Below are 27729 nucleotides of genomic sequence, written 5' to 3'. Positions count from 1 at the left end.
AATAGCAGCCTGCAGACTCAGGAAGTCAGCACAGCAGGAGTTCATATTTGAAAAAACTTTTTTTGGAATCATAAGGAAGCAAAACTTTTGTAAAATAAATAAAAGTTGAATTTCTGCTGAAACTGATGGCCTAGTTCACGCCACTTACTAGAGAAAGTTTACTATGTGCCACTGGTGAATGAGGAAATGGATTTTTCAAACCCTCTGTGTAATGGCTGAATTCTCCTCTGGGATCTATTGATTCATTGTTGAAAATTCCACATCCTGGGAGAATGTACATTTCATTTGGCCATTATGCTGCTGAATGACAACCATCAATTGTCTTGTTTTAAACATGACTCAGATCACCTTTAATATATATTGCATGTATTAAATGTATCACTATTCCTCAACGCTTTGTGAATAGTGCATTATTCTAACTATTAATGGTATTCTTCTCTGAGTAAAATTTCTCAAACTAAAACTGACAAAAGCTCTATTTTGTTTTTCGTATAAAGTATCCAGGTACATTTTTTCAAAGTTTCTATAGTACTCAAAACAATCCAGACTTTCAGAAAATTGATGCATCCTTAAGGACCAGTTGGTTTCCATTTCTGGTGTGTGCATCAAGATGAGTAACTGTGTTCACTGGGAATCTATATGGACTCAGGCTAAATTGACTTGAACCTGTATCCCAACAGGAATTCCCAGACAAGAAGATTTTGACTTCATTTATGGTTTATAGGAAGTAAAGTAAAATATGACAAAAGACAGCATTCATTTTTCTTCACGAGCAATCACATGGGATCTAAAAGCTGCTTAAATTCGCCTGCTTGAATGATTCCATAGGTCAAACATTAAAGAGCATTAATACTGTCCCCAAAATCTCCTCAAAACCTCTAATACTTTTCCAGTGCTGATAAGTTAGTACCCTTGATAGTAACCACAATGTCTTTCAAATGTGAATGTGGACAGTTAAGTGCTGGCCTTTTGGATACTACCTGAATTAGTCTTTTCATTTTAGAGATCTTTCTGAGAGCACAATCTGATTTTTAATTCCGTTGATTTACGTGGGTATTTGCACATTAAGTTTTGGATTTAGCTAGTTCTGTTTCCCATGTTAATGATAATGGAAGGTTTGTTTACCTATGTAATTTCATGTTTTGTACTTGTAATTAGAATTATATATATATATATATATATACATACACACACTCTGCATTGAATGGACAGCATGCAAAATCACCTTGACTTCGGTATGAATGTGCATGGTAAGCATTGCATTGCAATAGTTTCTACTTTGTATGGCAGATAAAGGAGCTGTGTTCTTGTCTGAATACAAATAAGACTGGAAAGTATAAGTCAAAGTGCCGCTAACCCAATACAATGTAGTGAAAAATAAAAATATGCAAGCGTATGTGCCTTACAATAGAACATGCAACACAAAAGTTTAATAGGGCTTGGTGAGAGACAGACTAAAAGAAATAGGGAAAATTTTAAACTTGGAATTAGTCTGACTCAGCAATTTGCACCCTGGTCATAGTGGGCATCAGGAAATTTCTAATTTAGGGTGGGCATGCTAGGAGGCTAGGTAGTATTTGCAGAATATTTTATAGAGTAACTTCAAGTGATCAGTGGGAGTGAATTGGCTCTTTCAAGAACAGACACTCAGATAACTACATGGTTTCCAAATCATATACAGCTTTGTAAAGCATCCAAGTAATCTTTAAAGCAATTTGACATTGAACAGAAAGCCAGCAGAACATCCTCAAAATTGGAGTGATGTGGTTAATTTGCATAGTGTGTGATAACGGTCTGGCTGAGGCATATTGTACAAGTTCGAAACCATGCACATTTTTTTTCTAGAAATCTGTAAACTCGGAAATTGTAACAGTCTGACCTAGAAGTTACAAAAATATGAATAATTGTCTCCATCAGGCTGTGATAGTTCTGGTTGAGTTATGACAATATTCTGTGCACAATATAAGAAAATAGCAACCCACAGATCTGATATAATGCTCAAAAGGCACAGTCCATAGTAACTCCCATATTTGCAGCGTAAGATGAGGGGGGAAATCAAATCAGCATTGGCAGATAATATATATGATGGAAGGTTCTGCACCAGACATGGTAGAGGTATAATAATTCAGTTCTAGCACTATTTAGGTTTAGAAGATGCTGTGCTTTCCGTGGGCAAACTTAATTAAAAGAAAGCTGAGTCCATCTTACAGCACAGTAGTTAGAAAGTTTGCAAAGTGAGAAGAATTCCTTAACATATATACACTATGAACTCAATTTAAAAGTCAAGTTTTTAATTAAAACAGCACTTATAAATAATATTACCCTATAGAACTAATTAAACTATTTGTTGCAATTAACATAGCTAAATAATTTCCCCCTTTTTCTATTTACAGATCATGATTTTTATGAATTTGCTTTTTTGCAATTATTTAACAAAGTCTGTTTTTGAAAAAAATGTAGCCTATGACTTGTTTGTGAACTAATTGCTATGAGTATTCATTGTTGATTGTGCATGCAATATGATTGGTCATATTATATTTTTTCTTTGATTCTTCAATTAGTGTCCCTATGGGTGCTCTGCTATAGGAGTATCAGCGTCCCTACGCTGCTGATCGGAGAACTTTGGTAGCAGTGTCGGTTCAGCCCGCACATGTGCTGCTCCTCACCTGCCACGGGGCTAGCCAGCTTGCGCAGGTGAACCCTCCTCAGTTCCTTCTCAGCCGCCCCTGGCTAGAGACAGAGGTATAGCTGGCCAGTTGCAGATCGTTAACTTTAGAATTGCTAATTTTTAGCTTCCCTTGAAGCCTTTTTTTCTTTCTTTATTTTGTTTGCATTTTATATTGACCGTGCCTGAAAAAAAGGACTTTGTCTTTCGCCAATCTCTGTGGGGGGTAAGTCCCCCTGGACAAGGGTATGCCTGGCTCCCCAGGCTTCAAAAAGTGTCTACGTTGCAAGGAATCTATCCCAGTGACTGACGGACACTCGCAGTGTGTTCGCTGTCTGGGAGGAAAACACATTCCACAGATGTGTGGCTTGTGTCAGCAACTGAAGCCCAGATCCAGGAAAGAGAGAGAACTGAGGCTCAAACTCCTACTCATGGAGTCAGCCCTTCAAACTCCAGAGTCCCAGTGGGAGCCCTCATCGCAAGCCTCTACTTCGAAGGGAGGTGAGCCCAGGGAGATGCCCACAAGCCATTCACGTAAGGCCTCTAAGAAAAGGTCTGTGAGTCCCTGTAGTGAGCCCCGATGGAGTCAAAAACAATTAGTATCCAGCTCGATCAGTTTCACTGGTTCTGATGGCATCAAAGCCATCTAAATCTGGTACCCAGGGCATGCACGGTACTGAGCTAACAGAGCAAATCAGGCTGCCTAAAGACCCAATGGGCAAAGGCAAGGAAGCACTGATACCCCAGGGGCACAAAAAACATAGATCATCTGTCCTGGGGAAGGCTTCATTGGTACGGACGTCAACATCAGTACTGCCTGTGGTATGCCAGGCATTGACAGACCTTACTACCAAGTCCACACCTCTGACCCAGTCGTTACAAGCCTCTCAGCACTGCTGCTGTCCGCCCCACCTGATTTCTAGTGCACAATGGATCTTTCGGTGTCTGACGCACCGGACTCACCTCTGCTCAGTACTGGAGCCCTGGTACTAAGTTCACCCAGAGCCCTTGACTTACCGACATCTTAGAATCATAGAAGATTAGGGTTGGAAGAGACCTCAGGAGGTCATCTAGTCCAACCCCCTGCTCAAATCAAGACCAACGCCAACGAAATCATCCCAGCCAGGGCTTTGTCAAGCCGGGCTTTAAAAACCTTTAAGGATGGAGATTCTACCAGCTCCCTAAGTAATCCATTCCAGTGCTTTACCACCCTTCTAGTGAAATAGTTTTTCCTAATATACAACCTAGACCTCCCCCATTGCAACCTGAAACCATTGCTCCTTGTTCGGTCATCTGTCACCACTGAGAACAGTCGAGCTCCATCCTCTTTGGAACCCCCCTTCAGATAGTTGAAGGCTGCTATCAAATCCCCCCTCACTCTTCTCTTCTGCAGACTAAATAAGCCCAGTTCCCTCAGCCTCTCCTAATAAGTCATATGCCCCAGCGCCCTAATCATTTTCGTTGCCCTCCGCTGGACTCTCTCCAATTTGTCCACATCCTTTCTGTACTGGTGGGACCACAACTGGACGCAGTACTCCAGATGTGGCCTCACCAGTGCTGAATAGAGGGGAACAATCACTTCCCTCAATCTGCTGGCAATGCTCCTACTAATGCAGCCCAATATGCCGTTAGCCTTCTTGGCAACAAGGGCACACTGTCCAGCTTCTTGTCCACTGTAATCCTCAGGTCCTTTTCTGCAGAACTGCTGCTTAGCCAGTCGGTCCCCAGCCTGTAGCGGTGCATGGGATTCTTCCATCCTAAGTGCAGGATTCTGCACTTGTCCTTGTTGAACCTCATCAGATTTCTTTTGGCCCACTCCTCTAATTTGTCTAGGTCACTCTGGACCCTATCCCTACCTTCAGCGTATCTACCTCTCCCCCCAGCTTAGTGTCATCTTCCTGCCAATCATTGCCTTTCTTATTGTTGGAGTCAGAAAGTGAACAAGAGAATGTGGTTTCCTGCCGCTGTTCTCACCTGCCATATGAGGCTCAGTTTCACTGTGGACATCAGGCTTATCATCCCTCTGATCCACAGCCTCCCTGGTTTAGTCAACTGTGGTACCAACCACCAGGTCCCTTCCTATCACAATGGCCATACTGGCATCCTTGGTAGGCTCAAAGACAACAGGCCTCCCTTACTTCTAATGAGACCTATCAGCAATCAAGGAAACATCCTCCTTCAGCTGCTGCCTCGAGGACTTCTGAACCCCCTGAGCAGGCAAGGGAGGAACCAGAGGCCAAAGTTGAGGAGGAAGTCACTCCTCAAGCCCACTTCTTTGTCATCATCACCAGACGAGATGGTGATGCCCCCTCTGCCATCTATGGCTAATGATTTTAAACTGTTCCAGGACCTGGCACAGAGGGTGCAAAAAATGTAACAAATACCATTGCAGGAGGTGACCGAGTCTCACAGCAAGCTGGTGGATATTTTACACTCCTCTACCTCCTCCAGAGTGGCTTTCCCTATTAATGAGGCAATCCTGGACTCCGCCAAGGTCAGATGGCAGGCCCTCATGTCGGTCCCACCAACATCTAGGCATGCTGACAGGAAATATTTTGTGCCGGCAAAAGACACGGAGTTTCTCTTCTACCACCCGCCTCCCAATTCGATCAAGCCTTATTGGCAAAATACAACTATCAGAACTACGCAAAACTCGGTTCTTTTATTGAGCAGCTTCCCAATTCTCATAAGGAGCAATTCAAGGCCATAGTCAACGAAGGCCAACTGGTGGCTAAGATCTCTCTCCAGTCTGCACTTGATGCAGCTGACATGGCGGCATATTCAATTTCCACTGCCATTTTGATGATACGGGCCTCATAGCTTCATCTATCCGGTTTCCCAAAGGAGGTCCAAACAACTGTGGAGGACCTTCGTTTTGAAGGGACAAAATTATTCGCCTAGAATTCCAACACCTCCCTTTACACGTTAAAAGATTCCAGGGCCACTCTTCGATCCCTTGGGATCTATACACCTTTGTACAAAAGAAAGTATAGCCCTCGGCCACCATTCAAGCCCTGCTCATCTTCTCAATATTCATCACATACAAACCTCAGAGGAAGAAGCAGAGGTTCCCCAGATGGAAGATGTCGGGATCTCAGCCCACTTCCTCTCAACTTTCCACCTCAAAGAGGCAGTTTTGACGGGTTGATCGAGGTGCCCAGAGAACATTTTCCTCATTCTCCTTCAGAGACATTCTCACACTGTTCCACAGCACCTGGGAATGGATAACCGACAAATGGGTGCTGGAGATTATCCAAGATGGACACTCCTCCATTTCTCCTTCTTCCCCCCTCCCAAACACCCTTCTCTGTCCTTCTTCTGGGACCCTTCTCATGAGAGCCTGCTATGTCAGGAGATAAATCACTCCTCAGCATAGGAGCCATAGAGCCATTGCCCACACATGTAAGAGGAAAAGGCTTCTACTCTCACTACTTCCTGATACTGAAGAAAAAAGGAGGTTGGAGACCCATACTAGACCTCAGAGCACTCAACAAATTTGTCAAGGTGCAGAAAAAGTTCAAAATGGTCACTTTATCAATGATTATTCCAGCATTAGATAAAAGAGAGTGGTTCTCGGCCCTCAACCTCCAAGCTGCATACTTCCACATTTTGATAATTCCAAGTCACAGGCTAAGACCACTGCCAGTACAGACTACTCCTTTTCAGCCTCTCATTGGCCTCCAGAGTATTATCCCAGGTCCTCTTGGTAGTGACAGCCCACTTACGCTCTCAGGGCATCATGATATATCCTTACCTGGACGACTGCCTTCTCAGGGCACCATTCCTTTGCCACAGCCCATTGGGTCACCCAGACCACACTGGACCTGTTCCAGAATCTGGGCCTACAAATCAACGCACAAAAATCAATATGAATAATGGAACAGAGTCTAGAAGTCATAAGAGCTGACCTCGGTACCATCCAGGTGAGGGTACTTCTCCCACATCAGATTTCTCAGTGTCTCCATGCTGTTAGAGACAGCGCAATCCAGCCCCCAAATTTCAGCCAGACACTGCCTCCAGATTCTGGGGCATATGGCTGCAGGCACACTGATTAAATTACGGCTCATGCCAGACTTCACATGAGATGCCTACAAGTGTGGTTCAGTTTGGTTTACAGGTTGAATAGAGACAAAATAAGCAAACTACTATCGATGCCCACCAAGGTCAAACAATCCTTGGACTGGTGGAAGGGACCCAGTGACTGTCTGTACAGGAATCCCATTTATTCAGCCTTCCCCATCATCACTCCTGACTGATGCATCCCTAATAGGGTGGGGCTCAATGATGTCACAATTCAGGGCAAATGGTCTCTATCTGAGACGTGCCTTCACATCAACCTGCTTGAATTCAGACTGGTCAGTAACGCGTGTGCCCACTTCCTCCCTCTGATCAAAGACACGCGCACAAAAGTCATGATGGACAATGTGGCCTGCATGTATTACATAAACCGACAAGCAGGCTCCAGATTACACTCCCTGTATTTGGAAGCACTACAGCTATGGAACTGGTGCATTTCCCACAATGTCATAATATCGGTGGCCTACCTACTGGGAGTACACAACACGACGGCAGAGAGTCTCAGCCACAAATTTTCACCCGACCATGAATGGGAAATAGATTTGGTGGTCCTCCATGACATATTCCAAAAATAGGGGACACTGACAATAGACCTGTTCGCTACTTACCAGAACAAGAAATGTCCACAATATGGCTCCAGGGTGGGGATCAGATGACACTCCATGGGAGATGCTCTCCTCCTTCCTGGGACCAGGGTCATCTTTACGCCTTTTCCCCATTCCCTCTAATACTGAAAATCCCTTAGAAAGTGAAAAAGCAAACATCATACTGATTGCTCTCCACCTGGCCCTGACAGACGTGGTACCCTTACCTGTCACAGCTGTCACTATGTCCACCGATGACTCTTCCAATCACTCTCTACCTGCTGTCACAGAACAAGAGACTCTCTCTCTATCCCAACCTGTGGATTCTGCAACTGAAAGGGTGGGGCAGGGGCAGGGCCAGGGGCTAGGGGGGGTTCGAGCACCCACAGGGCAAAGAGGAAGTTATCGCCTATGCTACTCATTGTACCTACCTACAAAAGTAGAAAAGATTTCAAATCTGGTGTCAACCCAAAGGCATCACCCTGAATGCAGCCATTCTACCGGTAGTCCTGGGCTACCTGTTGTTTCTCAAGAAATCTCATCCTCACTTCATGGTGTTCTTCCCTGACAATGTCAGTCTTAGACCATATCCAAAGTTCACTCCCGAGGTGACTGCCACATTTCATATAAATCAGCTTATTCAGTTCCAACCTTTTATCCCAAACCTCATCAGGATAATAGGGAAGCCATCCTCCATACGCTCGACATGAGGCCTTGGCCTTCTATTTGGACAGAACAAAAGCTTTTAGAAAATCTCGGAGACTCTTCCCCTCCATTTCAGATAGATCAAAAGGTACAGCAATTTCAGCCCAAAGACTCTCCAAATGGGTCTTGAACTGTATCAAGCTCTGTTACCAGATGTGTAATGTAGCACCCCATCTTCAATATGCATGCGCTCTGAGATTGGTCTCATCTTCCGTCACCTTCTCCAAGGGTATCCCTGTATCAGAAATCTGCAGAACAGTTACCTGGGCATCTACACATACCTTTACAGAACATTGTTATCCTGGGGGACTTGGCTGCAGATGCCAAATTCGGTGCCACGATGCTATCATCTATAACAGACTTGACTTGACTCCAAAGCCTGCCCTCCAGTGGTGGGCACTGCTCAGGAGTCACCTAGAGTGGAGTACCCATAGGGACACTACTTGAAGAAGAAATTACTCACCTTGTGCAGTAATAATGGTTCTTCGAGATGTGTGTCCCCAGGATGCTCCATGACCCACCCTTCTCCCCTCCACTTTGGAGTTCTTCTCATGGACTCTGCAGCAGAGAAGGAACTGAGGAGGGTTTGCCTGCATACACTGGTTCTGGCCTCATGGCAGGCAAGGAGCAGCACGTGCGTGGGCTGAAAGGATATTGCTACCAAAGTTATCCGATCAGCAGCACAGGGATGCAGACACACATACAGTAGAGCACACTTCTCAAAGAACCATCATTCTTGCACAAGGTGAGTAACTTCTTCTTTCCTTAATGGATGGTCCACTGTGAGCTTCATAAACAAAAGGAGTCCTTTTTTTCAGTTCATAAAGAGTTCTTTTTTTTTCAAATCTACTTGGGTGAAACATAAAAAGATTCTGAGAGAGACCAGGAGAGCACTTTTGGTGTGAATACTCTCATGAGCTTTTTCTATTGCTCTACTTGGGGGACCATCCGCCGAATTGCCGCCGAATAGCTGGACTTGCCGCCCCTCTCCGAAGTGGCTGCCCCAAGCACCTGCTTGACAAGCTGGTGTCTGGAGCCGGCCCTGCGTATCCTGGGCCGCCCAGAGGATTCAGGGGGCCTGGGGCAAAGCAATTTCGGGGGCCCCTTCCATAAAAAAAGTTGCAATACTATAGAATACTATATTCTCGTGGGGGCCCCTGTGGGGCCCGGGGCCTGGGGCAAATTGGCCCACTTGCCCCCCCCTCTGGGCGGCCCTGTACGTATCTGTCTTAAACATTTATTTAAGTATGGTCTAGAAATAGAAATGTATAGAAGGCAAAAAGTAAATGCATGGGGAAAAAGTGTAGTGGTGGGTAAAAAGATGTAAATTTGTTTGTAATGGACATTAAATTCCCCAATCCTACAAGTTGATCTAAGGCATTCTTGAAGTCAGTGCGAATTTTGCTATTGACTTCAATGAGTGCGGGATCAAGTCCCTATCGAACAAATACTTATGCCTTTATGGAGCACCATTGAAGTCTATTGGCAAGTTATGAAGACTATGAAGAGCTCAGGCACAATGGAGAGGGGGTCCACAGGGAGCTAGTGGTGGCTCCCTGATCCTCAGCGACCTAATCCAAGCGCAGTTTAGACCTGCATGGGAAGAGCTCTAGTGACTGGCATAAGCATCCTCAAGCACCTTATTCCAGTAGAAGATCAGGCATAGTGTATCTGTGCTCTTCCATGCGCCTTCCCTCTGGAATGCCCTAACATCCCTCTTTTCCCTCCATTGGCAGCATTGTGGGGGCAGCTTTCTGCCAGCACTGAGTTCCCCTAACCAGATGGAATGCTCCACTGGATAAACTCAAGCTGCTATCGTCTCTCTGTTCACAACTGCTTTGCTTTCTGAGAACATTCTCGCTATTAAAAATGTGCCCACCCAAAGGAATGCAAATAAGCAAATAAAAGGGGTTGTGAATGCTGGCAAAGTGAATTGGTGCATTCTGTTTATCTAGCACTACAATGGTAATGGCCAAACTACTGCAGTAACACTATTTTAAGCCTAAGTAGTTTGGACCATTATTGTAGTATTTTTATAAGAGCAGGTTTAATTAAAAAAAAAAAAACCACTGGGTCACCATCATCTGATGTAAATCAGTTTAGTGTCATTAATTTCAATGAAGCTATGATGATTTACACCAGATGAAGTTCCAGCCCATAACCCTTAAATATAAGCCACATTTGATGTATAGCAAAAATGTTCCCTGCCATGCTTGCTTTTCAGACTGCTGTGCTGTGGAAGTTGGACATAGTTTTCTTTTAACTTTTAGAATTCTCTTTCTAGCAAAATGGGTACAGTTCATTTATAAAGGAGAAATGAGAAATGCTATGTGAAGAATTCAGTGGAATGTTCGGTTATTTCATGTATAACATTAATGATAAGGGCTCAATGTTAAAATTTGGGATCAGAATGTTAGACTTGCCTACCTAAAGTTGGGCACCTCTATCTATAGTTAGACATCTAATAAATTAGTGACCTGATTTTTTGAGGTGTCATGAAGTTTGAAAGTGTTGGCATTAACTCCAGTCTGTGAAAACTAGCAGAAAGAAAAAGCGTGTAGTAATGGCAAAAATGGAACTCTGGAAAAACCTTTCAATTCTCATTCATGGAATTGATTGAATGTGACCTTCCAGATTAAAGGTCACATACAGCAACTAGCCAGTCAAATACAAACCAAACCAGTTTCCCTATATGATCTAGTATATATTTCAAATGTCCTAGAAGGGTCCCAGGATCCGCAATTTCAAAAAAAGTCAATACTAAAGAACAAGAAGAGATTTTGAACACGAGTCCACAAAAAGAAAGAGATCATTACAAGCCTTCTCTAAATGGTCTCAGTGCTATGACTTGTCCTGAATCCAGACTGGCATTGATCATATAAATTGTGGTTCCAAAGATAAGATTGAAGACACAGCCACTACAGTTGGAACAATATTGTCAAGAAATGAGAAATGTGTGATATGACTATATTTTAAAGAGTAATTCAGTGACATACGGATGGTTTCTTCCATAAGGGTGTAACTGTTATTTAAAGGGAGGATGGAACCTGACTACTAAACAGCATGACGGAAATAGTAATAATTTTGAATCATATGAAGTGACTAGTGTCTAAAATGTTCTGGATGAGGTTACAGTGATTCTAAAGGCAATCTGTAACTGATATTGATTAGTATCAATAGTGTGATGTAAGTGGTAGTTCAGTATCTAATTATTCAAGGACAAGACAACTTGTATATGACCCATAAATATCAAACCTGACTATGCCTGTGTAAAGAGGACTTTGAAGAGTGACACAAAACTGGGTACCACAATGTGTTCACAGAGATTCCAAAGTCAATTTGGAAGATGTAAAGTGAAACTCCTCTTAACTAGTAGTCAGTGGCTAACTCCCCTTTGCAAATTGCTCCCGGGAGTTGAGATGGATTGTTAATAGGGAGAATTAATTCACAGGACTCCTGAGTAAACCAAAATCTCTTTGAAGTCGTCTCTTCCCAGCAAGAGAAGAAAATATTATATTTGTGCAGAGAAAATATAATGTGGAATTATTTTCCTTTCTATACAAAACAGTGTAAATCACTTGAGGGTAGAGTGGGCAGCCTAATTTAGCCCTTCATGATTTAATACATCTATATACTGCTCCTGTTTATCATATTGATAAAGGAGTCATAGGTAAATAATGGTCATAGAGCAAACTTTCAGGTGGGAATTCATTCACACTTAAAATTTAGCTAAAATGTCTATGGATATTTAAAGCCACTGTATTTAATCTGTATCTGCTACAAGAATCAGTGCTTCCTACTCTAGAAAAGGAACTGGAAGTTAAACTCTATGGTATGGAACATGTTGGCTGCAATTTTTATTTTTTAAAACTTTTTATTTTTGCCACAGGTATAAAGAAGACTCAATAGTCAAAACAAAATCTCACACTTTAATATTCTATTGAAATAGAATTGTCTCAGTGAGAATGAGGGATGCTGTACAGTTAATGATGCATAACTGTATTTTCTCTGTTATTCCATCCTCTGCATTCTGGTTATAGGTCTGATTTGCACTACCACTGTATATTTATTTCTAAATAATGGTAAAATATGTCGATCCCTGTCAGGCCTGCTGATGGGGGGGGGGCAAAGGGGGCAATTGCCCAGGGGTCCGGGTGATTTAAAATGGCCCAGGGGCCCCCAGCCGCTGCCGTGGTAGCGGTGGCTGGGAGCCCCGGGCGGGCTGCAGAGCTCCTAGGTGTGCACACGGGGTGGTACTGGTGGCTGCGAAGGTAGCCTGGTGGGCATGTGGAAGCCCTGGCTGTGCTGGAAGAGCACGCCCAGCAGCGCGACTGGCAGTTTGCTGGGCACCAACAGCACAGCCAGCAGCAGCTCGCTGGCGCAGCACCGCACAAATGTCAGGCGGACCACGGGCAAGGCTTGTGCGTGCATGTGTGCACAGCCGCCATACTTGGTACAGCTCCGCGCCAATTGACTGTTCTGCTCTGGGGCCCGGAATTGCTGTCAGCGGGCCTGATCCCTGTGCACTGATTGGTTGATTAATCCAAACAGTTAACCAATCAAAAGGCAGAGGTTTGCATAATAATCTGATTATTTCTGAATAACACTGCCTGTGAAATTGCAAATCTTTACTCTGATTGAGTTCTGCGATGCCTCTGCTTTAATTGACTCCACTGCTAAAGACACTTCCTAATCTTCCCTCTCCCTTCACCTACAGCAAAATAACAAAGCAAAATAACACTTCACAATATACACACAGAAAAAAGTGCTGAAAAGGGAAAGTGCTTTTAAAAATGTTAATCTAAATTTTTTTAAACTCATATCATGCCTTCCTTGTTCCCAACCTCTCCTCTTTTTCTTCCCCTCTAAATATCAGCCAGGTTTATATTCTCAGAATTGATCACATGATTTGTCTTCACATTGCTGACATTGTAACAATGCCAGCCCCTCATTCCCAATTCAGTTTTAAAATGCAATGTAAGCAAAACTGTATTTTAGTTACTGTGGAGGGAAAAGCCTTCTCATCTGGAAAAGGGATGGGGTGTGAGGGAAGGCGTAAAAGGAAGGAGAGATAGGGAGGTGTTTGTGTTTTGTTGTTTTTATTTTTTTTTCCTTTTTCAAGATCAGTTTACTTTTCAACACTTTGCCCCTTTAGGGTTTTATTCCCCCCTCCCCCATAAAATATGGTCACTCATCTATACACATTTTACTATAATAGTAACTTGAGGGTGTTTTCTGGGTTTTTTTTATTACTATTTCCGTTTTATAAAATGGCACTTCTTTCAAACTGTTCTGAGGTGTGAAACATTACAGGTAGTTCTAGGGGAGACGCATTATGGATAGGACTTAGATGAGGAGGTAATGTGCCATTTACCATGTGTAGCATTGCCAATGCCAAGCATTCATGAATCAGACCCCCAAAAAGTATGAGGTTGGCTAAAATTCAGGAGACTTTAAAAAATAAGAAATGTTACTTCAGGTTTTTGAGCCTTTAGGGTTCATGTTTTCAAGTTTGCATAAATAGAACCTCCCCTTCTTTCTTTCTTTCTTTCTTTCTTTCTTTCTTTCTTTCTTTCTTTCTTTCTTTCTTTCTTTTTTTTTTAAGGTAAGCTGTGATTCTCCCACATTCACCTATTCCAGGGACCTGATGCTTTAAGAAAATCACCAAATATTGCGAGACTCTTAATAAAATTGTGAGAGTTGGCAACAATGCACACGTCACTGCAATTTAGCATGTCAGGCACTGTTACATTTGTGATGTATGTGTGTTTGCATGTGCACATGTGAATATAAACTGTATATGTGTGTTTGTGTATGTAATATAATTTATATTTTAATAGAACTCCTAAAGTGTTTAACTAGTAAAAGATAACTTGGTTGCTTATTTGGTATTATTATTAGGCATAGTATAATTGTTTCCCTATTGTATTTCTGGTTCCACATATTTATTTTATGCCGGGTTTATTATGAGCTATTTATAGTGAAATGGAACCGGGTATGTCTGAATTTATAACTTGATGTTCATCTTCCATACATTAAAGGCAAAAATCAGCTGCATGTGTATGGCAGAGATATGCCCTCTTGAACTGCTATAGTGGGAGGTTTCTCTTGCCTTTGAACTTTGATAAGTCTTTGGCCCTGATTCTCTACAGGGTTGCACCTTTTGTAGTCATTTATACCTTTGTACAGTGGTGTAAACTGTTGCAAAATCAGAATTCTCTACTCCCTCACAGTGATGGTGTTCACTTTATAGAGGTGTGAATGAGGTGCAAGGAAGTGGAGAAACAGGCTCCTTGAGTTTGCACTCTATTCACGTATCTTCCTGGAGTTGGGCAAATGCATGGGATTGTTTGTGCTTGTCCACGAACCGAGTTGCACTGGGTTAACTGAAGGTGTGATTTTTTTAAAGCCAATTTAGCTAAACTGATGCACAAGGCTGTATGGATATTCTGATTTTGGTTTAAACCAGGCTTATTTTGAGTTATCCTAAGGTCTGACCTACACTGGGAATTTACATCAGAAAAATCTACACCCCGAGAGGAGTAACTATATTGAATTACCCCCCAGCACTGGGTTGTCAGAAGAATTATTTCATCAACCTTCCACTCAGAGAGGTGGATTATCTACACCAACAGGAGAATCCCTCCCATCGGCATAAGTAGTGTCTACACTGAAGCGCTACAGTGGTGCAGCTGTGCCACTGTAGTGTTTTAGGTGTAGACAAGCCCTAAGTCAATTGGAAACAGGTTTAAGCTAAACCAAAATAAGCGGCTTGTAAACCAAAATAAGTGTGTCCATACAGGTGTTTGCAAGGATTTAACTAAACTTGTTTAATTAAACAGGTGCAAGTTTGTGTGTAGACAGGGCTTTTGTTCAAAGTTTTTAATGCTTTTGCTGCACCTGTGTTTTGTATCCCCTTCCTGAGAGTATTCTAGCAAACAAGGTACCAGCAGGAATGTTTGCCAAAACAGCCATTTTAAACTAATACTCTGGAGTATTACTAGAAAGTGATTTTCAAATTTGAATTCTTGAGTATTCACATTCTAACCCATTCTAAGAATTATGCTCATCCAATCAAGGAATAAAACATACACCATGTGACCTATTAGTCAAAAAAGCTTGAAGTTTGAATTGGAAATATCAAATGTTCAAAGCAAAAATCCTTGTTAGAGCTTGTTGGAAAATTTCCAGAAAAACATTCTGCATTTTCAACCAAGCTCACTCATGGTGACCAAGTTGTAAACAGTCTTCAGGCTGGAATATAATATGTCTCTGCATACAACATTTGCTGAATATTTTTGAGCAGTGAACACATATGTGGAAATCATGTTCTGTTCAGTCAACTTCCTAAATCAGGGCACAGTCCTGAAAACACTTGTGCATGAGAGTAACGTCCTGCACATGAGCTGTCCCATTGAGTTAAATGGGACTACTCATGGATGGAGAGATAAGCACATGCATGAAAATTTGCAGGGTTGAGGCCTTAATGGGCTATATTTGACAAATATATTGTCAGCTCTGAATACCTTGCAGAGCTATGCTTCTAACCCTGTTATAATTTCTTGGCTCTGTATTATTTGGCGCACCCACCATTTTTGGATATCGGGAGCCACAAGCTGTTCTGTTAAAGTACTGAGTTTAATTGAGGCTGTTTCTTTTCTTTTATCTTAGCAACAAGAGCAAGACCCAACTAATTTATACATCTCAAATTTACCCATTTCCATGGATGAGCAGGAACTGGAGAATATGCTGAAACCCTTCGGACATGTCATTTCCACCAGAATATTAAGAGATGCTAATGGAGTCAGCAGAGGAGTCGGCTTTGCCAGGTGAAACCCTTGGTCTATTTGATTTATTCTGGTGGGAGGGGGGTTGGGGTTTTTTTTTTTTTTTTTTGGCTTTGGCTTTTTGCAAATGCTGTTCCTCAGTAGCTCTGAAGCCTCATAGCTATGGAATATGCAGAACAGTCAGGAAACAGCATCTTGATCAGATTGAGTGTCTGTACTTTTTGCAGAACTGAAGAATACCAATGCAAATAGGGGTTCATCCCATTGGTCCAAATATTAGTTCATTACACTTTTGTATATGGAAATAAAATCGCTAGCAATAGTGAACTGTCCATGCATTATCAAGTTTAGATAATAATAAATGTCCTACAGCTGAAAGCATTTAGAGATTTAGCAAAGCCGTTCTAACAAAGAAAGGTAAATTTATCAGCGGGAAGAGCAGAGGAGAGAAAGTGTATCTGGAGAAACACAAGTTGCTTGAAAGCCCCAAGGATTTCAGGCTCCTGAGAGGAAGTCAGGAGAAAGATTTACATTTAAGAAACCCTGGCTAGTATGATGTTTTAGACAGAATAGAGTAGACCTTGTGTCATTGTCATGAGAGAAGGAAGCATTTTCATGTTAACTATAAGGAAATACTTATAGAAAGCTCCCTCAGCTAGAAACACTGTTACATGTAGTAGGTTTGTTTAAAAATTAATAATAGTAAAGAATGGGATCTGTACATAGAAGGGGATAGAAGAGGTAAGTGGAAGAAGGAGCAACTTATATATCCACTTACACTGTAAATAAATGTCTCCTGCTTCAAAAGAAAAGCAAACATCACTCTGCTTTACAGAACATTCATGAGACTGAACTTTTGAACAGCAAGCAAAATTATGATTGAGTTATCTTATGAATTTCCCTGGAATACACTATATCTTGGTATATCATGACACTTCTCCCAGTACCATAATGCCATTGAGTAAAGTGGGGTTACTGTGTGATAATGAGGCAGCTTGCAAGATAACTGGCATTATAATGTTACCTTTGTCCTTGATATACAAGATCATCATATTCAAGGAAATGTTACGGTATTACTATCTGAATTCAAATGGTAGAAGACAAACCTATCAGTGTAAAAGATGACACCATTCTTTACGCACCATCTATGTTAACAATATTAACTTGATTCTCTGAACTCACTACACGCAGCTCAGTATTATCGGATGATAAACATTGCATTGTAAATGTTGGCTGTGTTCATGGAAATGTATTTAACTGATAACATTTTTTTTAAACCCAGTGTTAATGCAAGACGAAAGTCGTGTATTTAAGCATACAAAAACAGGAAGGGTAAAATCCTGGCTCCATTGAAGTCCATGACAAAATTCTCATTGACTTGAATGAAGCCAGGATTTCTCAGAGCCACAATTGAATGCTGAAGCTTCACTTTGCCCTTGGGCACTAGAATTTACAATCCAATCTTTAATGACATGATATTTCTCTTGTAACAAGGCACTATTCAGTTTCTTTGTACAGTGTGTATGTCACTGTATATAGATGAGGCGCTTTATGGTTGCCTAGAAGCATGTGGAGGTGCAGGCTAGTACATCTATAGTGTGAGCACACACAGTAGGTGTGTGTGACTATGAGGCAAAGGTGGGATATCAGCAGTATTTATATGGAGAATCAATGACCCTCACCTTTGCCTCCATTAAGGCCATTTTGTACTGCTCTGCAGGTGTAAAGCATACCTAAAGCTCATTTAGCTGGAGGATTATCCCTGTCTGGGGGAGTCCTGGGTGGCTTTAAGCCATCGTGGTGCCCCCTGTGCCTTTCTTCTCCTCGTTATCCCCACTGTAAGTTTCTAACTGATGGTTGTGAAGGAAAGCATGAAAGCATGACCCAAAGGGCACCTAAAGGCTTAAAAAAAGATGATGCCACATTGGAGGCAAACAGAGGTTGTCAGTTGAGGAGGGAAATAGAGAAGATCAAGTTAGCTTGAGGATGCTCCTCTTGACCAAGGGAAGCACTTCTGTCTTTGAAACATTTAAGTGAAGGCAGTTGAAATGAAACTATACGATTATTTGAACAAGTCAGACATTATCTTGGATGCTAATGTGTATTATAGGAACAGAAGATTTCCTATATTGAATCAAAAGAATTGTCTGTCAAATCCAGTATTTTGCCTCTGATAGTGGCCAATAATTTGATGCTTTAGAGGAGAATGAAAATCCCCCAAATGCACCTCGATCACTATCCAATATGCTGTTAAAAATTGTTTCCTAATGCCTATGGTGGATAGAAAAGGAATAAATAATAAAACAGAAAATATCATAATGGGAATATATATATCCATGGTGCGCCCATACCTTGAATACTGTGTGCAGTTTTGGTTCCCTCATCTCAAAAAAGAATATATTAGAATTGGAAAAGGTGCAGAGAAGGGCAACAAAAATATTTCGGGGTATGGAACTGGTTCCATACGTGGAGAGATTAAAAAGACTGGAACTGTTCAGCTTAGAAAAGAGATGGCTAAAGGGGCATATGATAGAGGTCGCAAAATCATGAGTGATATGCAGAAAGTGAATAGGGAAGTGTTATTTACCCCTACTAGGGATAAACACCAGAACTAGGGATCACCCGATGAAATGAATAGCAGCAGGTTTAAAGCAAACAAAAGGAAGTACTTCACACAACACAGATACAATCTTTCAAGCTCATTGTGATGGGACATTGTGAAGGTCAAAAGTATAACTGGGTTTAACAAAGAACTAGATAAACCCATGGAAGGTAGGTCCATCACTGTCTATTAGCCAAGATGTAACTCCATGATCCTTGTGTCCCTAAGCCTCCAACTGCCAGAAGCTGGGACTGGATGACAGGGAATGGATCACTCAGAATTGCCCTGTTCTGTTCGTTCCCTCCAAACCATCTGGCACTGGCCAGTATCAGACAGGATATTGGGCTAGATGGACCATTGGTCTGATCCAGTAAGGCTGTTCTTATGTTCAGTTCAAGCCCTAACAAATATATGAGCGAGGATTCTGAGTAACATAGCTGCATGTTGGAAAACTCTGTGGAGTGAGGTTATCTCTTCCAAATCCCTGGCCCTACATTCATTACCACTTTTGCAGCCATACCATTTTCCTGTCAGAAAGCCTTTTGCACATAGGGGGAAAGGGGCAGGATTTGCCGTATATTATGAAATCAGACTATTCTGAAGTCAAAATGTGTAACTATAAATGCTGCTATTAGTTATAAAACATCACTCTTTAAAAATCCAGTCACTTTATTTAATTGTACTGCACAGGCACTCTGGGACTGTAATAGGGCACAAATTCTTTGCATGCACCACTCTTGGAAATACAGCCCTTTCAAAAGAAGAAATTTCCAGCCATACCTGGAAACTACTCATGTGCTTTAGGGCACGCCTTCACTACCCGCCGGATCGGCGGGTAGCAATCGGTCTATCGGGGATCGACTTATCGCGTCTAGTGAAGACGCGATAAAATCGATCCCTGATGGCTCTGCCGTCGACTCCAGAAATCCACCGCGGCAAGAGGCGGTAGCGGAGTCGACGGCGGCGCGGCAGCGGTCGACTTGCCGCCGTCCTCACAGCCAGGTAAGTCGACCTAAAATACGCCACTTCAGCTACGCTATTCACGTAGCTGAAGTTGCGTATCTTAGGTCGACCCCCCGCTGTAGTGTAGACCTAGCCTTAGGCTCAGTTGGAGGGAAAGCAAGGACTAGGAAATAGCTGATGTGGGTCACTCTACAGCAGCCTGCAGAAGGACACATTGCCTAATGACACTATGTCCTAGTGAGGACGAGAGGATGGAAAATACAGACAAGGTCTGATCACAAACAGTCAAATAAAAAAGAGTCCCATTCAATTACATCGTGTAATGGCAGACAGCTAAAAGGAGACAAGTTTTTAAAGTGCTTACACACCAATGCTAGAAGTCTAAATAATAAAATGGATGAACTAGAGAGCCTTGTACTAAATGAGGATATTGATATAATAGGCATCACTAAAACTTGGTGGAATGAGGATAATCAATGGGATACAGTAATACAAGGGTACAAAATATATTGGAAGGACAGAACAGGTCATGCTGGTGGGGGAGTGGCACTAATGTGAAATAAAGCATAGAATCAAATGAAGTAAAAATCATAAATAAATCAAACTGTACCATAGAATCTCTAAGGATAGAAATTCCATGCTCTAATAATAAGAACATAGCGGTATGGATATATTACCGACCACCTGACCAGGATGGTGATAGTGACTGTGAAATGCTCAGGGAGATTAGAGAGGCTATTAAAATAAAAAACTCAATAATAATAATGACGGATTTCAATTATTCCCATATTGACTGGTACATGGTACACCTCAGGATGGGATACAGAGATAAAGTTTCTTGACACCTTAAATGACTGCTTCTTGGAGCAGCTGGTCCTGGAACCCACAAGAAGAGAGGCAATTCTTGATTTAGTCCTATATGGAGCACAGGATCTGGTCCAAGAGGTGAATATAGCTGGACCACTTGTTAATAGTGACCATAATATAATTAAATTTAATATCCCTGTGGCAGGAAAAATACCACAGTGGCCCAACACTGTAGCATTTAATTTCAGAAAGCGGAACTACACAAAAATGAGGAGGTTAGTTAAACAGAAATTAAAGGGTACAGTGCCAAAAGTGAAATCTCTGCAAGCTGCGTGGAAACTTTTTAAAGACACCATAACAGAGGTTCAACTTAAATGTATACCCCAAATTAAAAAACATGGTAAGGGAACCAAAAAAGAGCCACCATGGCTAAACAACAAAGTAAAAGAAGCAGTGAGAGGCAAAAAAAGTGGAAGTTAAATCCTAGTGAGGAAAATAGAAAGGAGCATAAACACTGGCAAATAAAGTGTAAAAATACAATTAGGAAGGCCAAAAAAGAATTTGAGGAACAGTTAGCCAAAGACTCAAAAAGTAATAGCATTTTTTTTAAGTACATCAGAAGCAGGAAGCCTGCTAAATAACCAGTGGGGCCACTAGATGACTGAGGTGCTAAAGGAGCACTCAAGGATGATAAGGCCATTGTGGAGAACCTAAATGAATTCTTTGCATCCGTCTTCACGGCTGAGGATGTGAGGGAGATTTCCAAACCTGAGCCATTCTTTTTAGGTGACAGATCTGAGGAACTGTCCCAGATTGAGGTATCATTAGAGGAGGTTTTGGAACAAATTGCTAAATGAAACAGCAATAAGTCACCAGGACCAGATGGTATTCACCCAAGAGTTCTGAAGGAACTCAGATGTGAAATTGCAGAACTACTAACTGTTGTCTGTAACTAATCATTTAAATCAGCTTCTGTACCAGATGACTGGAGGATAGCTAATGTGACGCCAATTTTTAAAAAGGGCTCCAGAGGTGATCCTGGCAATTACAGGCCTGTAAGCCTGACTTCAGTACCTGGCAAACTGTTTGAAACTATAATAAAGAATGAATTGTCATATATATCGATGAATGTAATTTGTTGAGGAAGAGTCAACATGGTTTTAGTAAAGAGAAATCATGCCTCACCAACCTACTAGAATTCTTTGAGGGGGTCAACAAGCATGTGGAACAAGGGGATCCAGTGGATATAGTGTACTTAGATTTTCAGAAAGCCTTTGCAGCTCCCTCACCAAAGGCTCTTACACAAAGTAAGCTGCCATGGGATAAGAGGGAAAGTGCTCTCATGAATTGGTAACTGGTTAAAAGATCGGAAAGGAAGAGTAGGAATAAATGGTCAGTTTTCAGAATGGAGAGAGGTAAATAGTGGTGTTCCCCAGGGGTCTGTTCTGGGACCAGTCCTATTCAACATATTCATAAATGATCTGGAAAAAGGTGTAAACAGTGAGGTGGCAAAATTTGTAGATGATACAAAATTACTAAAGATAGTTAAGACCCAGGCAGAATGCGAAGAGCTACAAAGGAATCTCTCAAAACTGGGTGACTGGGCAACAAAATGGCAGATGAACTTTAATGTTGATAAATGCAAAGTAATACACATTGGAAAGCATAATCCCAACTGTACATATAAAATGATGAGGTCTAAATTAGCTGTTACCACTTAAGAAAGAGATCTTGGAGTCATTGTGGGTAGTTTTCTGAAAACATCCACTCAACGTGCAGCGGCAGTCAAAAAAGCGAACAGAATGCTGGGAATAATTAAGAAAGGGATAGATAATAGGACAGAAAATATCATGTTGCCTCTATGTAAATCCACGGTATGCCCACATCTTGAATACTGTATGCAGATGTGGTTGCCCCATCTCAAAAAAGATATATTGGACTTGGAAAAGGGCAACAAAAATGCTTAGGGGTCTGGAATGGCTTCCGTATGTGGGAGATTAATTAAATTAATTAAATTAATTAATTAATTAAAGGAGAGATTAATAAAACTGGGACTTTTCAACTTGGAAAAGAGATGGCTAAGGGGAGATATGATTGTCTATAAAATCATGACTGATGTAGAGAAAGTAGATAAGAAAGTGTTGTTTACTACTTCTCATAACACAAGAACTAGGGGTCACCAAATGAAATTAATAGGCAGCAAGTTTAAAACAAACAAAAAGAAGTATTTCTTCATACAACGCACAGTCAACCTGTGGAACTCCTTGCCAGAGGATGTTGTGAAGGCCAAGACCATAACAGGGTTCAAAAAAGAACTAGATAAATTCATGGAGGATAGGTCCATCAGTGGCTATTAGCCAGGATGGGCAGGAATGGTGTCCCTAGCCTCTGTTTGACAGAAGCTGGGAATGAGCGACAGAGGATGGACCACTTGATGATTACCTGTTCTGTTCATTCCCTCTGGGGCACCTGGTACTGGCCACTGTTGGAAGACAGGATACTGGGCTAGATGGACCTTTGGTCTGACCCAGTAGGGCCGTTCTTATGCCAGGGGAAGAACTGTAGGCTGTGGTTGAATCTCTGGAGCGGAACAAGTGGGTCTCCCTGTGTGGTGAGAGCAAGCCAGGAGCCAAGAATAAAACTGGTGGGAAGCCCTGATCCAAGGATGTCTGTGAAGCCCTGAGGAGCCCAGATACGGGGTGATGGGTTGCATAACTTTTGTTTAAATTAATTACAAACAAGACCCCAGAAAGGGAGATTTTAATCTGAAACACCAGTTGTTTGGTGTGCAATTACCCTAGCAACACATAAGAAGAGGAAACTGAGGCATGGTAGCATACCTCAAGGGGAAAGATACATCAGTCATGTTACAGTGTCAAATCCTGATCCCATTGATGTCAATGTTAAAACTCCCCATTAAATCAATGAGACAAAAATTTGGCCCTAAAATCCTCTAGTAAAAATTCTTAGGATATTTTTGTTGAAAAGTAGCAGCTCTTCAGATGTAGTCATGTAGACGGGTTCTTTTGTAACAGAAATAATATGAATGCTCTAGGGGTTTTTTTTATAAATACCATAGTTAAATGTTCTATTCCTCACTATAAATTACACTGCAGAGTGAGCCTTTTTCTAAAGATGTTTTTAAATGGTAAGTACAAAAAAGTGTTAGAAGCCACTAACGTTTTTTTTATTGTGTTTGCTCTCTCGTGACTTAAAATGACCTTGCAAGATTCAGCCCCAAGCAACATTTTACAGCAAAGTCATAAACCTCCAAAAAGAGAAATTTATGATGGAAATGCTGACAGCCAGACACTCAACCATTGCAGTGCTTGCGGGTGCCAGTATAATACTGAACCTGTGAGTGAGAAGACAGTAGCATAAATCACCCAAGGTCTGGCTAGAAACGACAGTGTGTTCATGCCATCCATTTCCCTTTTCCAGTAACATGAGAGAATTTGTCCAACATAAACTGTCTTAAAATAATGTTATGGTACTGTTCACAGAGGATGACCAAAGTTAAGAATTTCACAATTATGTTTCTCCCGCACCTGAGAGAAAGAGGAACATTGAGAAAGAACTTTGCCTTCTTTTTTTGTGACTAGATGTTTTGGGTTTGGAGGTCTGGTGTTACTTTGTTGCATGATTAATATTCTTTTAATTATGTTTTTAATTGAGTGAATTTCTTTGCATATGTTTGTGGTTTTTTAATTAAAATAAACTGATGTTTATTGCCTTTGTTACACTTTACATTTAGTCTTTGTGAATCATATTTGACTAGATGCCTGAAATGTACTTCATGGACTAAAAAAAGCAGCATGGAACATGGGCAGCACGCAGTAGGCCTCATCAGGGTCTTGTCTCATTTATACTACACCTCTACCCCGATATAACGCAACCCGATATAACACAAATTCAGCTATAACGCGGTAAAGCAGCGCTCTGTGGGGGGCGGGGCTGCGCTCTCCGGTGGATCAAAGCATGTTCGATCTAACGCGGATTCACCTATAACGCGGTAAGATTTTTTTGGCTCCCGAGGACAGCGTTATATCGGGGTAGAGGTGTAGTTTTACACTGATTTTAAGGGAAATGGAATTGCTCCTGATTTAGACTGGCCTAGTGAGATGAGAATCAGGCCCTCAGTCTGCTTTCTCAAATATAGTGGTGTATAATAAAAGGGCCGCTCGTAGCATCTCACTAGTGTGCTGCACATGGATTTTGTGTGCTCATGTGTGATAAACAAGTTCCTTTAATTTGAGCAATACAGATTGCAACCAAACAGTGAAGCCTCCCTAGATCTACCTCTTACCAACAGAGAGGGTGTTTAGTACAAGGGAACACAAGCTAGCTGAGTTAGCCATAGGAAGGAATGGCTTCACAGAATGCAGCCATATCAGGGTATTACATTTCAAGAAAGCAAATTTGTGAACTTATCCAGTGAGTTTAGTACTCTGGTAGGAAGTAGTAAAATCCTTGAGTATGGAAGAAAGCCTGGAGAATGCTGAGAAACCCCATAACTACATGCAATAGGCTACAATTACTCGGGGGGAATAAAAAGAAGAGAAGGAACGAAAAGGAGCCAAAACAGTTTCACAGTTACAGCTAATGAAACCATGCTGGGTCCATCTACTGGGAACAGGTGATTTGTTTGAGGGCTCAGATTTTCTCTTAGGCACTCTCCACGCTTCCCTTCTCGCTCCCAGGAACACCCTGACATCTTCCCAATCTCTCCCATACCCAAAACACATACCTGTATTGTCTTTTTGGGGAGCAGTGTCATGTGTCCCACTGTACATGCGCGCACACACACTCTCTTTCTCTGTCTCGCTCCCTGCCCCTCCCCCTCTCCCCATGTCCTACCTTGTCTGGTCCTCAGGCGTGGCCGTTCTCACATCTGAATTTAGGGGACAAAGAGGGCCATTTCCCCTACTTCCATTCCACAGGATTCCTGAGTGAGGAAAGAGAAAGTATCCTATCTCTCTTCCTCCCGCCCCAAACATACACACAGGTATCAGGAGGGAGATTCTGACACACCACAGCCAGCTGGCTCCTAGACCAGTGGTTCTCAATCTGAGGTCCATGGGCCACTTTCGGCCCAATCAGCCCACAGCTGCGGCCCATGTGACATCCTCAGGGCCATACAGGTAGTATATGTATTGTGTTGATATGGCCTACGTAACACACACAGAGCTGCATATGCAGCCCACAATGGTTAATAGGTTGAGAACCACTTCCCTAGACTAGCCACAGGGACCTACAGTGCATGGTTAGTGCTTGACAGTAAAGTATCATAGACTGTGGAATAGTTTCTCAAATAAAGTAATGTAAACTCCATGAGTGGAGGATAGTAGATGGAAAAAAGTACTAGAAAATGTGTTGTAATAAACTATCGTGCACTGGACTAGGTCAGCTCTAATTGCTGTGGTTTGATGATTCTCCAAAATATTCAGCTGTATTTTAGCCCACCTGTTCTCATGCTCCCACCAAACAAAACCTCTATCCTGGACATGGTCAGACAGTATAAGAACATAATGTGGTCTGAATTACATGCTTGGGAACTATGAGGTCCTGATTGCTAATCCTGGGTCTGACTCCAATTCCTTCTGTGTCCTTGGGCAAGTCACTTAACCTCTTTGCTGCAGTTTCCTTATCTGTAGAATATTTTTTTTATTTCCTACCACATAAGGGTATCACAGAGATTACTTGATTAATGTTTGCAAAACACCTTAAGATCTTCATACCGGTATTAATATAAAAATTAATAACTCACAAAAGGGAACCATAATTTAAATATAACAGAGACCCTTTAATTCCAAAAAATCTCCCAATATTCAGTTGGAATTTAAAAATACGGGGCCCAATTCTCACACAATTTACAGTAAGGAGTCTAACGGGGCATTAGTGTAAATGCGAACCAAGCCCGCATAGTTTTATTGCTTAGTGATAATTACAAGATATCAAATATTTGTTATATAATAGCCACTTAATCAGCATGTTGCTCTTTCTAATATATGGTTATGTCCTTAAACTTTTACCTGACATTTTATTAATCTGCATAATGAGTAAGTACAGTAGATTTATTTCCAGAAGGTTTTCTATATATTTATTTGCACTAATATTGTGAAGGATACCCATTATTTATAACAACTTATAATGACCATTAATATACATTTTTAAAATAGAATATATTTTTGTTTGCTAGAGAAGGATAATCCTCAAATGGTTTGGTGGTGAGATTCGCTAAGTTTAAGCCTACAGAATTCTGATTCTTTATATGAACTTTCTCCAAACATCTTGAGTTTGCAAATTTGGGCTGGAGATTTGATGAGAACAGCTTTTCTTTAAAGATTTTCAACACTTTCCTGCTGGGCCAGAAATATAGTAAGAATAGCTCTCTTTATAGTATTTGAGCGCCTCAATTTCTGGTCTTAATCAGAATCAAGAAGTACAGAGGCAAATTAAAAGGAAATTCAAGGTTTTTAAAATAATTATCCAAACCTTTAAGAATATTAAAATGATTTGGCCTATGACTTTGGTGGGGTCTTATTTTCTCCAAACTAATTCTTACCCAACAATGATATTTACAAGATGCACCCTAATACCATCAGAAATGTTGTAGGGCATGAACTGGTCTAGGGCCTGGGACTTTTTCCATTAAACTGTGGACTAGTACCAAAAGTGCACTATTAAAGAGAGTTTGAAAGTGATATCTTGTGAACCATCTAGAACAGAAACAATTTTGTTTTACCACTAGAAAGTTGGTATTACCCATTTTTCACAGGTATATTACATCCATCTGTTTACGTGACAAATTGTGACATTATTAGGATCTTTATTTTTACAATCTTTTTTTCCAGTTTACTTTATTTCTTACATAATTTTTGTGGCCATTACTTAAAACAAACAAAAAAACCCAAAACAAAACAAAAGGATGATGCAGACTTCAATCCTATGTTGAGCTCTGTGAGGGTGGGCCCTTTTGCCCATACACAGCCCCATGTGTAGGATCAGGCTCTTGTACAGTATGTAACATGAGAATCCCAAATGTTATTTCTGCCCATAGCAAGTGCTGAGGGTGTATCAAAATTTCAATGGAATTAAAACAAGATGGTAAATCAGAATGATAGGGAAGTCAGGTTTCGATATCTCACCACCTGCCAAGGCTAGAAACATATTGGGAGACCAGCAAAACTGTTTCCAGGAGTAATAAACATTTTCTGCCGCTAGTCATGAATTAATGAGTAGTCTAAAACACATCAATGAGTTGTTTCAGTTTATTAAATAAGATATTGCACATTTTAGGATAATCTCTTAGACGTACTCTTTTACTACTTTCTTAAAGCAAAAATAATTAAATTCTTCAAATCCCAGAGTAATTTCCCTAAAGTATCACTATCCATTTGATTTAATCCTGCTAACAGTGACAACATTCAGAGTTAAATTTTCAAGTTTAGGTGCCTAAATTGCACCTTGCAAACATAAGCATATATAAATTCAAACATGGAATTGTGGTCCAGATCCTCAGGTGGAGAAAATTGGCAT

The 27729-nt window shown here is 41.3% G+C and overlaps 1 protein-coding gene across 2 annotated transcripts in view; it reads left to right on the top strand.

The window, feature by feature from the left end:
* Window positions 1-27729, top strand: part of RBMS3 (RNA binding motif single stranded interacting protein 3) — a 970110-nt gene that overhangs the window by 761304 nt on the left and 181077 nt on the right. For both annotated transcript variants that reach the window (XM_065399124.1, XM_065399125.1), the window contains one exon: window positions 15703-15860. In XM_065399124.1, coding sequence (XP_065255196.1) covers window positions 15703-15860 — 158 coding nt within the window. The remainder of the gene's footprint in view (window positions 1-15702; window positions 15861-27729) is intronic.

This window comes from Emys orbicularis, chromosome 2, assembly GCF_028017835.1.
Source record: "Emys orbicularis isolate rEmyOrb1 chromosome 2, rEmyOrb1.hap1, whole genome shotgun sequence".
NCBI classification, from domain to species: domain Eukaryota; kingdom Metazoa; phylum Chordata; order Testudines; family Emydidae; genus Emys; species Emys orbicularis.
This window is presented reverse-complemented; position numbering and strand designations above follow the sequence as displayed.